Raw genomic sequence first — 13,513 nt, 5'->3', positions numbered from 1 at the left:
CATTTGCTGAGACAAAAGAGCTTTGTGTAAACGCAAATGAACTATTGTTGTGTCAAACAGAAAAAGAAATCTGTATGTGCAGTTAACTCATTCACGTGTTACACGTTAGTATACCGATGATATACACGTTTTTACAAGGCAATACGAAAGTTTATCCCGGGTCTTCAATTTAGCAAAAATATTACAGTGAATTTAAAACAACAGACGACTAGTGCATTTACACCGCAAAGCGAATCGGTGAGATAGGGTGAAAGTCTATGCCAACCACAGTGCAGTCGGATGACGAAAATTGGAGGCTTATCCTGTTTGTGCGAACCCATGCTAAAATAATAACAGAAACAGTATAACATTCCCCAATTTCGGTATTCAAGTCAACTGAAGTAAACTAAAAACACAAATAAAGCGCAAAATGCATTTTAAAACGAAAGATACTGCTGAAATAAAGAACATTATCGAGATGTATAATTGCTCACATGACACTTGTACAAGAATTTTAAGCATATAGATGTAAATGCGTTCTCCAAAAGAAAAAAAGTGCTTCGTGCTGATTGCATTTGCTAAAAGACGAAACTATATATACAATATATATACGCTGTGCCCATTATTTCTATTTTATATTACAAAATTATATATATATATATATATATAATGTTATTATATAATATATATCTATACTCCGCTGTACATTATATTTATCTCTTTTTTGCCTAAACGACTATTTCTTATTGGAAAACGAAAGTGATTGATGTACACATGCACATGAAGAAAATGGACGTTTTTCATATTGTTTTGGTAATAAAATGTCACAAAAGATTATCTGATCAATATATTATGCCTTTTCTTGCTTCGTTGCTCGGCGAAAATGCACTGGGTACAATTTAGAAGTAGCGCCTATATACATATTTACGGTCTCCGGTAAAATTTGCATGTAAATTTGACGCCACAAAACTTTGGCCTGCTCAGACACTTTCCATTTCCCACCCTAACTATATTGCTACTGAATATAAACTATCGGCATTTTCCTCACGTGCTATGACCACTCTGAGGTTTACTTTAACATATTGCCTTCTTACGGGAACATGTTGCCATCTTACGTGAACATGTTGCCATGCTTATAGGAACATGTTGCCATGCGTATAGTTAATAAGGGCCTCCCTGACTCAGTAGGTTAAAGAGCTAGCGCAGCGTAATGACCCAGGAGTCTCTCACCAGCGGTCGCTGTGAGTTCAAGTCCCGCTCATGCTGGCTCCCTCTCCGGTCGTATGTGGGAAGGTCTGACAGCAACCTGCGGATGATCATGGGTTTCCCCCCGGCTCTGCCCAGTGAAATATTCTTGAGTACGGCGTAAAACACCAATCAAAAAAATAAGCTTATAGTTAATAAACTGAATTCAATGTTTAGGCATGAGGCTATGGTATTTCATAATGTAGCCTATGTATTATTTCACCATCGGATTACCAAAGCCGAAACACACAACTCTATACTTAAGAAAACAAGAAACGACCCTTTCTAATCAGAAAAACAAACAAACTGGGCACATATAAAGGTAGGCCTATAACCACTTTTCCAGTCATCCCTAATCCAGAGTTTCTGCCATATTTCCACGTTTGTATTCATAAAACATTTTTTGTGATGATGCACTGTATAGCTGTTATTTCGTATCTCCATTGTTTCAGAAACTACTTATAAACGCCTTGGTCCAAGCAATGCACATAAGGCCAAATCCTCTAAAATTGGTGTAGCTTCGTTTCTCGATGACGTGAAGTATCCAAGCATAGACATGCTCTGTCTTATACAAAACAGAAATATCCAGCTTGACTTACAAAAATATATCCGGTTCCATTTTCTCACCTGGCATGGTGATTCAGCCTCATTACATGAGGTCTTTTCTACCAAAACAGATTGACAATATATCGAGATGTACTGTGTAACTGTAAACAAGGAAGGAGAATTCTCACAGTCTCGTGAGGTGTCAACAGGCGCCAGTTTGCATCAAGGAATGACAAACGTTCAGCCATTTTAATCAAACGCAAATGTTACGTCTCCTGTGAATGTCTTATAGACGTGAAGCCCTCACGGGGATGTGCCCACAGAATGTGACATATCCATGATAAATCGTGGACGGACCCCCTAGTCAATCACACCCCGTACACAAACACCATAGCGGCCGTAAGGGACAGAGTTACTGCCAGACCAGCAAAGACTGATAAAGCCAGGCATTTGCAGGATCGCCTGATGAACCTCCCTCCTGATGTCCATTTCTCGCTGTGCCCGTGATCTTTGACTACGTCTCCGTTCCTGTCCATGTCGTTGGCGACCTTTCCCGTTCCGTTTGGAACGTACCTGGAACGTAGTCCGGTCGCGTTCGTTTTCTTTATAGTATCCGACGTTACCACCTGTTGGCTATCACGAATCATAGTTATGAGAACTGAAAGCAGACGATCAGTCAGAGTTCCTCTGATGTCACCCCAAACCGTGATGCGTGTGACGTCATTGTTTGGACGGTTCATCCGCTTCCAGCCTTTTTCCTCACAGAATTCGTTGACTGAGGCATTGTTGTCAAGGGTAACCACAATCTGATAGGACTGGTAACCGGAAACGAACACAAGTTGAAGGTCTGGTCCCAAAACGGCCACTTTGGCGTTTTTCCAAACGTAATTAGTTTCTCTGTGAATATAATCAGATGCTGCTCGGAGCAAGGTTTCTCCAACATCACTCAGGTTACCATATTCACGGGTGTTTTCGATCACTCTTTCGAAATCCTGTTGTTTTATCTCTTCCCCACAATCCTTCACCTGAAATGCAAATATGAAATAATACATTATTATGAAAACTTTATATATTATAAAAAAGTTCGTCATTTAACACAAGCTGCATAGGTCTACTTACTTTATGCTAAACGTTTATATGTTTTTATTCAGTTATTCGACTGTTGTTTCAAGCCACACCCAAGAAATAAACCATAATCTTTGGCGAGTTACCGGCAAACTATCCCACATCTGACATACTGATGGAAGGCAAGTGGTCTACAATGAACTTCATGCAAGACCAACACAAGAGAGCACCGACGACCACGCGAATGAATCTGTCGTGGCGAATGAAAGGTAAGCAACTTAACCATTCACATGTGTTTATATGAAATGTTGTATAAAACCTTTTCTTTAGCCTTTTTCTAGAAAGTTTCAGCCAGACCTATAGCATGCTTTATATGTATCAAGTTCAGAATGTGTATTATCATGTAGTCGTAGCAATGAGAATTTTGCCCATGTTCTTTTCGAGTTGGCCATGTCTGCATATATATTATTCCATAATACCATATAGTGTATTTCTCTATCGTTCTTATAAACACTCTTTCACACTGAATGCCGCTTAGATTAATGAACTTCCTAATTGCTTTATTTCGAGGATCATATGCCGAAAGATATTTGACCAATGAAGTTGTAATTTCAGCTTTATTTATACATTTATTTCATAGTAGTTTAACGCCAAAAACTCAATACATTTTCGTGGCCGAGTTTTAGTGTGCCAGCGAGGCATAATGATTCAGGAGCCTCCGAGTTCGTTGATGTTCGTCGTCCGGTCGTTTATGTAGGAAAATCTGACAGCAACCTGCGGATGGCCGTGGGTTTCCCCGCGGAGTTTCCGCCCAGTTTCCTCACACCATAATGCTGGCTACCATCGTATCATTCGAGATCACGCGCCGTTCTACGTGATCCTACGTTACCGAGACAAGGCTCGTGTATAGATGAGCGCCATCAGCGCAGTGATTTTCCCCAAAATTTGGCAATAACTGTTGATAGAGGAGTATCAGATATTTAATAAGTATTTTCAGATTCCTTGAGTCTAAATCTGTATATATATCAATGGTATAAATTCAAGAAACTACCTCGACTGAATTAATCCAAAACATCGAAAATAAAAATGAACTATTTACTCACATATTAGCTAATAAATATTAACTTATTCAACATGGCGGCGCCCACGAAAGACGACATGAAAAGAGAGTTCGATGTAGTAAACGCGTATGCCAAGGCCAGCGGTGGCGTTTCTGTAGAGTTAAAGGCAAAGCAGGTCACCGCTCTTCGTGCGGCATGTGAGAAAAGAGATGTCATTGCAGTCTAATCGACTGGGTATGGTAAAAGTCCTGTATGTCAGCTTATGCCTTGGATTATCTAGCGTTGAAAACATGGTGAAGAACTCATAATAAGTGTTGTTGTATCCCCTGTGAATTCTGCTATGCAAAATAAAGCGGAAAGTGTGTAAATGTATTTAAATTGCCATGGTTCAGCTTGAGCATAGACTGAGATGATAAAACCAACGAAGCCTGTAAATGGCGCACTGTTCAACAGTTCGGTATGTTCGCCATCGCGTGCATTTGTTTACATAAAGTAGTCATCTCCAATGCTTTCGACGTGGCTATTGTAAAAAGTATGGCGCCCAAGTCTGTTAGAGATGTAATCTCATGGGGAGGCAGTAGGTACATCTATATTTTAGAATGCCATCGTATATAAGTGAAATATTCTTGGGTAAGGCGTAAAACACCAACCAGTCCTGTGCCTGTTGAATGGTCGCAATGTACTCACCCAACAACAAACCTAATTGCCATCGCGAAAGTTGAAAGTTCTTACTGAGCAAACAGTTAAACTCCAATAACATAAATAAATGAAATAGATATTTTACAGAGCAGGTAGCGTCTGTAGTGTCGTGACACATATAAAAGCACCGTATACAGTGCTTAGAAAACTGTGTAAGGATGTATGACACAGTGTATGGCGATCCATGCGATGAAAGGTTCTATTTGTCGGTTTATGTATACCCTATATATTGAATGCATTATATACGAGTATATGCGGGCCGTGCAGACGTCGTTAATAAAAGAGCTATTCATTTTTGCACAAGGAGACGCGCAGCACACATGGTATATAGCTTATACCCAACACCACGCAGGCTGCATACTGATATAACAGCCTGTCTGGTACGTTAAGTACAGAGTATTTACCAAGTTCAAAAGATTTCTATTTATCTAGCGTCTTGGTTAGGCCCAATCTGTCTGCAAGCATTACAGGTTTAACTTTAAGGGTGATATAACCGAAATGGGTGCCTTAACAGGTTGCCCGGGTTGTGTATGTAAACACAACTCAATAAAACGCAATACAACTAGAGACGAACGGACTAAAAGTGACAGCACATGACATCGTTTGCTTGGAACATGTGTTTGCAATTTCTATGCGCCTAGAACTAATATTACGTGTCCAGTCAAATGCTCTTGTTGAGTGCGTATTGTTGGAAAGTGAACAAGATGTGTCCTTATTATTACTGACTGGCCTCGTCATCTGCACGCTTATACTCGTCTACAAGCTATTTTACGTCAAGTCAGCAGTCTTGGTAATCGTAGACTTCACGTGATGTTCCTGCCTGCAGAAAACTTTAAAACTTATGTACGTTTGTTGTGTAAATATTTTATTCTATGCTATAATTATACACGCAGCCAATATACTGGGTTACTGTTTCATGCATGATTTCCAATACCATCCAGTGATCATAATTACATACATGAATACATCGTAAGTGTTGTCAACAACTAATTTAATCTTTCAATGTGGAGTAATCAATTAATCTGCTTCCCAAATACCAGTTAACAAGTTCACCGTGAAAAGCACCAGGCAGAATATGACAATGTATTTGGGGTACATGTGTGAGTGATAAACTGTTTGTAATACTGTCTGAAGGCAAAACAGTGAACAACTGAATACGGTATTTCCTCCCACCATAATATGGGCCGCCGTCGTATAGGTGAAATATTCTTGAGCGCGACGTAAAACACCAATCAAATAAATGAAATAAAAAAAACTGAAGTAAAGGAAAGATTCATACTGGAGCATACAGCCTAATATACCCAACGCAATGAAGAGCGATACTAATTTTCTAGTTTATAAGTTTCTAGTTTAAACCTGAAGCATCCATGTGCACAAATTACTATCTTTATTCAGCCTACAGTATTTAAACAAAGGTCTTGTTAACAGGCTTCTATAGAATATGCCGTTCTATCAAATATGTTGAAGTGGTGACTGGGTATGGGGGATTGGGAGTGCAGCATGAGCATGGTATTGATCGGTATTCATCAGCGATGTACACGTTCTTTTAAATGTCCTTTAATCAATTTCCCATCCATACATGTATAACAATACACCTTAAGTGAATGAGTAAGAGTAAAAGGCTAAACATGCAGGTGAGTAAATGTTGACAGTATTATACCTGAATGAATGAATGATTATGCATTAACGCCACATCGACAATATTTCAGCCATATTGTGGCGAAATATTATATCTGTATAGAAATACACATCTCTTCATCAACTTAAATAAATAAATACCGTACGTGGGAAGGTCTGTCAGCAACCTGCGGATAGTAGTTACAGCAGTAGTTACTTTTATTTTTTGGAATGACGTCTCCGTGTAAGTTGTGTACGAGAGGAGTATGTGTCTAGACGACCATGTCTCTCATTTTTGGCCAATCATTCACGCAGAAAATCTTGAACTATAGTTCAAGTGTTCTCTCGTTTGAATAAGTTTTTACAGCTTCTTTGATTTACCAGAGACTAATTCAGAGAGTTCAAAACCGTTGGCGAAAACTTACACTATGGCTTCACTAATAACTCCGTAAGACTTGGAGTTTGACATCTGTTAGCTCGCCTGTGATATACGTGCTCGTTTTCGGATTACGGAAATCATCCTAAATTCATGCACTAAGTACATGTATACTGCTTTACATTACTTTACTATGAATCAAACCTTCGTATACCAATTATCATCAACCAAAATGGATGTTCCTGGCCAATAATCGCAAGGCCAACTCCCAAAACTACGTGAGGTGCATTTCAGCTAATTCTGCGGATGCAGTTTTAAGATGGTTATATCGCAAAATTTTTAATCTCAAGAACAATTGCTAGTGTGATATAAACGTACGAGTGCGTTTTTCAAACAGGCCATATATGGTTATATCGTAAAATTTTTAATCCCAAGAACAATTGCTAGTGTGATGTAAACGTACGAGTGCGTTTTTCAAACAGATCATAGATGGTTATATCGCAAAAAAAGGAGTCGAATTACTTTGTTATAAGAAATGTGGACAAACGTTACTCGGGGGCTGCTACAAAATTACATCTAGGGCAGTTTTTTCTTGGCAACTTTAGGTGCTAAAATTACCTTATTTTGTATCGCTGGTGTAAACATACATCTCTATATTGCATTTATGCCTATAGATGTTTACAGGCTAGATTTATACTGAGCCCTAATTAAGGTGGATATGACCTTGACATTTTCCGCTACATTTATATCGACGGCTTCGGCGACTGAATGAAAATTTCGAGAAATAGTGATGGGGTTTAAAGATATTTAGTGCATAGTCATTTATGTCAAGTCGATGTCGCTGTCATGTACTCACACGTTTCAGATATAAAGATGTGGGCAACCATGACGACGTAATGCCTACAGTACTGGTAGCCGTGGTGGTTAAGTGAACGCAACGTAATGAGTGCTTCGTGTTTGTCTTTTTCTGTCATGTGAAATTGAGAATTATTACAAGCTGACAAATTTATCATCTATATCAACTGTCCTTCAAAGCACAAGGGTCCGCTTCGGGAACGCTGGATCCAGGATCAATCCTGGGTCTAGTCACACCAAAGACTTTGAAAAAGAGGAAGTTGTAACTTCCTCGCTTGGCGTTCAGCATGAAGGGGATAGTGCAACGACTGGTTGACCCGTATCAGTACAATGGCCCGGGCGGGGCAGCTTACTTGCCTTCGGTAAGTCGTCTCAGTGAAGCAGCACTAGATAAAAAAGCGGTGGAAATCCGTCCTGCAACAAGGAGGTACATTACATACACCCTAAGGATTCCCTCGTCGTCAAATGACTGAAAAATTGTTGAGCACGACGTTAAACCCAAAGAACTCACTCACTCACTCATTCAAAGCACAAGGTACATTATAAACCCCTATATATATATATATATTTACTTGTTGGTTTATTCATTTATTGGATTGGTGTCTTACCATTTTTTCGCTTACAGGAGGGTGGACAAGGTAATTATAAGTGGAGGAGTTCAGATCGGCTGATGTGAACCACCGATCATCACCAGATACATGGCATACCTCCTTACCTAAAGCAACCGGAACATGCAGCGAGAGTAGGATTTGATCTCACTGGTCAAGAGCCTGATGGTCGCAGCCAGTCCGCGCTTTAACAATCTGAGCCAGCAATGTCACATGCCATTATGCTTAACTGTTGTCATGCGGATCAAATTTTCTGCACCAATGCATACAATCCATCCTTTACATATCTCACGCAGATGTTCGATATTTAAGTTCAATTACTACTTTCCGGCAACATGATGTACGTAGAGCTTTTCGATTTCTGCTCAGATACTTGCCGCTTTCAAGCATATAAGCTTAACATTCCATCCTGATGAGCAATATAATACAGCGACATCTGGCGTCGAGCTTTCCGCCATTCGTGTCGGCATTAGAGAGGGCACCACCATCAAAGTATCCATTTGCTACTGTTAGACGGATAGGTGTGCAGATCTAATCTTCAGTCTAAGGTCACGCATGGTTTGTCTATTGGGTAGCTTTGGGTATAGATATAACTGTACACATTACATAAAGACCGATATGAAAAATTAACGCAAAAGAGTTTTATGCAGATCATGGCGGTCCGTTGACAAGATAGGACGTATGGAAACCGAATTCACGCCTGTATGACACGCCACTGTTTCCTCTGTACTTACTGTCCCCTCGATCCATTACATTTTGTTAATTATATATGACAGTTGCGTGTCGTGCATAATGAAAAGCATGTATAGACTTATAATTCCATTAATAAAAATTCAATTCGTTTCAATACATAACCAAATCTTTCTGTAATTCATTGAAAATGAAGAGATGCTTGACATAGTTCTGAAGAAACATTCCTGAAACGGGTGCATTTAGTGTCCCTGCATGGAAGTATCGTACAGCTGCCTCCCTCAAAAAGTCATGTTCAGTTTTAGACCTATTTATGTAAATGTTTTCAGGCAGATATCACTATACACTAAGTACTGAATATGTATATATACACACATATATACTCACCGGGCATTTAGCTTTGCCTGTCATTTTATGTCTCCATCAGGTGCAATACCTGTACAAAAGCAAAAAATATTGTATTTTATGTCATATATTACTTAGCTCATTTCCATGACATAAGGGATATGCTCCACACCAGTCAGAGCACAGTTGACGCACATCGTAAACTGGCATACCAAAAATGGGAAAAGCTACCGTTAAAACATCATAAATGTCACAGCTGGTCCAAAAGCACAACAACTATCACAGGACATCATCTGGGTTGGCCATGTTCGCCGCTGTGATACATCTAATTTGTTCCTGCCGTGTGTTTCCTTAATGGGCGTTCACTCACGCCGCTGTGCCATGACATGTATGTGTTACGGAAGCATTTATTTATTCCCTACAGCAGTGGAGGTGTGTCAGATATACCCAGTGAGAAAAATCTGACCATTTTCTCCAGCTCCATCAAAACCTGACAAGTTTCCCTTCATCAAAATCTCCACCCAAACCTTGACGATTTCCTCCACCAAAACCTGATGACTTTCCTCCACCCAAACCTGACTACCTTCTTCCACTCAAACCTAACTACCTTCTTCCACCCAAATCTGACTACCTTCCTCCACCCAAACCTGACTACCTTCCTCCACCATCCGCCCAAACCTGACTACCTTCCTCCACCCAAATCTGACTACCTTCTTCCACCCAAATCTGACTACCTTCCTCCACCCAAACCTGACTACCTTCCTCCACCCTCCACCCAAACCTGACTACCTTCTTCCACCCAAATCTGACTACCTTCCTCCACCCAAACCTGACTACCTTCCTCCACCCTCCACCCAAACCTGACTACCTTCTTCCATCCAAATCTGACTATCTTCCTCCACCCAAACCTGACTACCTTCCTCCACTCAAACCTACCTACTTTCCTCCACCCAAACCTTACGACCTTCCTCCACCCAAACCTGGCTACTTTCCTCCACCAAAACCTGATGACTTTCCTACACCCAAATCTAACTACCTTCCTCCACCCAAACCATAACGATTTCCTCCACAAAAACCTGATTTGTTTCCTCCATCAAACCCTGACCAAATTCTTCAACCAAAACATTGTGTAAAACAGCAACCAAATAGGAATGGATCACGTACGTATATTATAGGCTGCTTCCAGAAAACAAGTTCTCCGGAAAAGATTTTATTTTTCGCATAAATCAGAGGGTTATCTATACATTTCCAATCCACAGAAGTGATTTCACATGACCATGCGCTGTAGGCTTACGTTAGTCGCATTTGTATACACTGACACTAGTATGACCCCATATTTAAATGAGATATAAGTGTAACGCTTTGGTGTGAATCAAGGTTTCAATTCAACATTAGGTCTATATTGTAACGTGCGGTTAAAGTTTTTGGAAACCTGGGTCAAGTGCTTTATTTCATCAAACCAAACTTTCACCTTATTTTATATAACTGAGCTACATACTTACTATAGCCTCTTAGTGAATAGGGCATGGTCATTATGTACATAGATTCCATCAATGTACCCATACTGGGAGAACGTTCCATGATACCCACGTACATTGCATCAGGTGTATAATGTGTACAGACATACACGTGTACTAATATACAAGTATAAGATAAACCCTTTTATTGAAGGTCTTCTGAAAAGGCTGTTGCTAATCCACGAGGCACAACTGCAAATGCATACATATATATATGTACATAAGTGTCAGTAAACATTTTGCACACACAAAAAATGTGGAAATAGCCGTTCGTCGGTATTTTGTGTAACTCCACGGAGTAAATGTGGCGTATATATAACAAATACCTTTGCCAGCTTTACTCTAATCAATGACAAAATTTTACGGGTACCTTTTTTTTCTCTAATCTTTATCGTCTGAACACATTAAATAAACCGCGCATATATAGCGGTCGGTTAAAACCACCCGTTATAGAGTTGTGGGTCACAGGTGTGTTTGAGCTTAGATAGTTTTTGAGCAGTTTTTCTATGAAAGGTCAAGTGGACATCATATACACATGCATACACGTACGAATGTGAGGGAGGCTGGTTGGGTGAGTGGGGGAATTGAAGGTGGGAGGGGTTGGTTGCAGATTAAGAGATTGCAGGAGGGTAATGGACTTCAAATGGTCAAGGTACGATAAACCCTGACAACTGAAACGCTGACATATACATTAGATAAGGCGTAGCCTGTACTTTGGTTCAGGTGATATGAGCGAATGTTTGTTGTCTTGCACCTCACAAGCAAATATTCCACCCATAAATTTCTTTCCTCGCACAGCTATATGACCAGCTTTCTTCGGAGCGTTTCCGGGTGATGAACTGTCGCAGAGCCTATCTTTTTATACAGTAGTTTGACGACACGTATCAATCGCGATATCGTAGGGCATATGGCCTAAAGGCATGTCAGCACATAGTAATTTTCCCATTTCTTAAAGGATATTGTGGAATGGAATATAGAACAAGTACGTAAACATTACATGTGGATTAGTGATAACTTAATCCCTACAATAATCTGCTGAACTTACCTGCCGTTACTCAAAACACATAATCCTGCCATAAGTCAAGCTTCGAATCCCGCACAGGGTATAGCGGCCTACCTGTCCCGAACGTATACTGACATCTACATTCAACTATTAACGGATAGTGGCTCCTCAAGTAGCCGTGTAACGCGGATGAGTCGCCTTCTATTTCTACCTGTAGGGTGAATGAGGCTGGCCTACATACACCCGTTCCCTCAGCTTGACAGGGCTTGCGGTAAACAGCATCAGCAAGCTGGTCTCTGTCAATGACAACACACCATGTGTCGCCAGCAGCGTACGCGACCAACAAAAACGCGAGCATGCGCACAATCCAGATACTTGGCCAGACCCTACAGCTCTGTCGGCATGTAGGCCTAACTGTAGTATGGTATACATTTGTAGGTACTTTGAGTTAGATATGCAGACAGTGTTTGTCCAAGCTTATACAGTGACGTAAGCGTCAAGGACAAACATAAGGGTATGTAGGCCTATGAATGCCACTTGATCAGAATACACCCCCTCCCCCCCACCGGCTTTTGCTCTATAACGCGCCTTTTAGACCGAAAGTTTGTCACGTGTATTCGCTACATTATAACATTTAACAAGCCTGTCAGTTAATATACCGCTGTATATTTTTGGTTAGCACATCACAAACACTAAACATGTATGTATATCGCAGCATGCCAATGTATACATGATAATAGCCTTCAGCATTTACCTATACAATGCGCAGAATCAATATAGAAGCCCTGCAGGTTGGTCTGTAGGTCTATATCTGCATATCAGTATGTCTGTCAGCCGAAGATCGGATGTCAGCCAACTAGCGTGAATGTCTTACTGACGTCGTGCTTCCGGATCTTATCGAAGAGCAAAAGCGATCGAAGTGCAGTTGTTTGTTTTGAATTAATTACGCTCTATTTGTATCCAAGGTCTTCTTTATGTGTTGCACTCATGATCTTAGTTCTTTTTTAAGAAAAGTGTTGTCGCAGCATGCATGCTTTTTTCCCCAGGAACGAAGTCTTGAACATATCTGGTGACATCATTACGCATTATCCGCTTGATTTTTTCATTTGATTTATTTCATTTGTGAATATTTCACTTATACGACGGCGGCCAGCATGAGAGTGAGAGGACATTATCGGCTTGAGTGGACATCGGGGCATCGCGTTAACCAAATGTACCATTATCTACTTACATAGCCTATATCTGTAACATCGTTCATCATCCTTAAATGCCACAAATGTCAATGAACGTATTCCATTTGTACATAACACCAAGTGGTATAGGAGATGTATTAAACATATCTGGTATTGTTGAGAAAATCCCACTATATATATACCATAATTGCGGATCAGTTTTCTTGTACGATTGGTCAGAACCTTTGTAAGTTGATGGGTGAAATTTCCGAGAAGCTGATAGGTCAAATTTCCTGCACGCTAATGGTTTAGAGGACGTGAACTCTGGAAGTAAACGTTAAAGCGAGGTGGATCCACTACCATAACCTGACATCCTGTCCCTGTGGAGGATCCATCCCATAACCTGGCATCTTGTTCCTGAGATGGATCCATTCCCATAGCCTGGCATCCTGTGCCTGGGGAGAATCTATCCGCATAACCTGGCATTCTGTCTCTGAGGAGGATCCATTCCTATAACCTAACATCCTGTCCATGAGGAGGATCCATCCCCATAACCTGGCATCCTGATGTTGAGGATGATCCATCCCATAACCTGAAATCCTGTCCCTGAAGAGGATCCATCCCCATAACCTGGCATCGTCTCTGAGGAGAATCCATTCCTATAACCTAACATCCTGTCCATGAGGAGGATCCATACCATAACCTGGCATCCTGTCCCTGAGCAGGATCCATCCC

General features: G+C 40.6%; 1 protein-coding gene across 1 annotated transcript; it reads right to left on the bottom strand.

The window, feature by feature from the left end:
• Positions 1-679: 679 nt before the first annotated feature.
• On the bottom strand, positions 680-11,857 carry LOC135465863 (uncharacterized). Its single transcript, XM_064743230.1, has 3 exons — positions 11,649-11,857; positions 9,129-9,177; positions 680-2,795 (listed from the first exon to the last, which is right to left on the bottom strand). The coding sequence occupies exons 2-3, from the start codon at positions 9,150-9,152 to the stop codon at positions 2,139-2,141; spliced, it is 681 nt and encodes a 226-aa protein (XP_064599300.1). The 5' UTR covers positions 9,153-9,177; positions 11,649-11,857; the 3' UTR covers positions 680-2,138.
• Positions 11,858-13,513: the final 1,656 nt, after the last annotated feature.

Source organism: Liolophura sinensis, chromosome 5, assembly GCF_032854445.1.
Source record: "Liolophura sinensis isolate JHLJ2023 chromosome 5, CUHK_Ljap_v2, whole genome shotgun sequence".
In the NCBI taxonomy this organism is placed as follows: Eukaryota; Metazoa; Mollusca; class Polyplacophora; order Chitonida; family Chitonidae; genus Liolophura; species Liolophura sinensis.
This window is presented reverse-complemented; position numbering and strand designations above follow the sequence as displayed.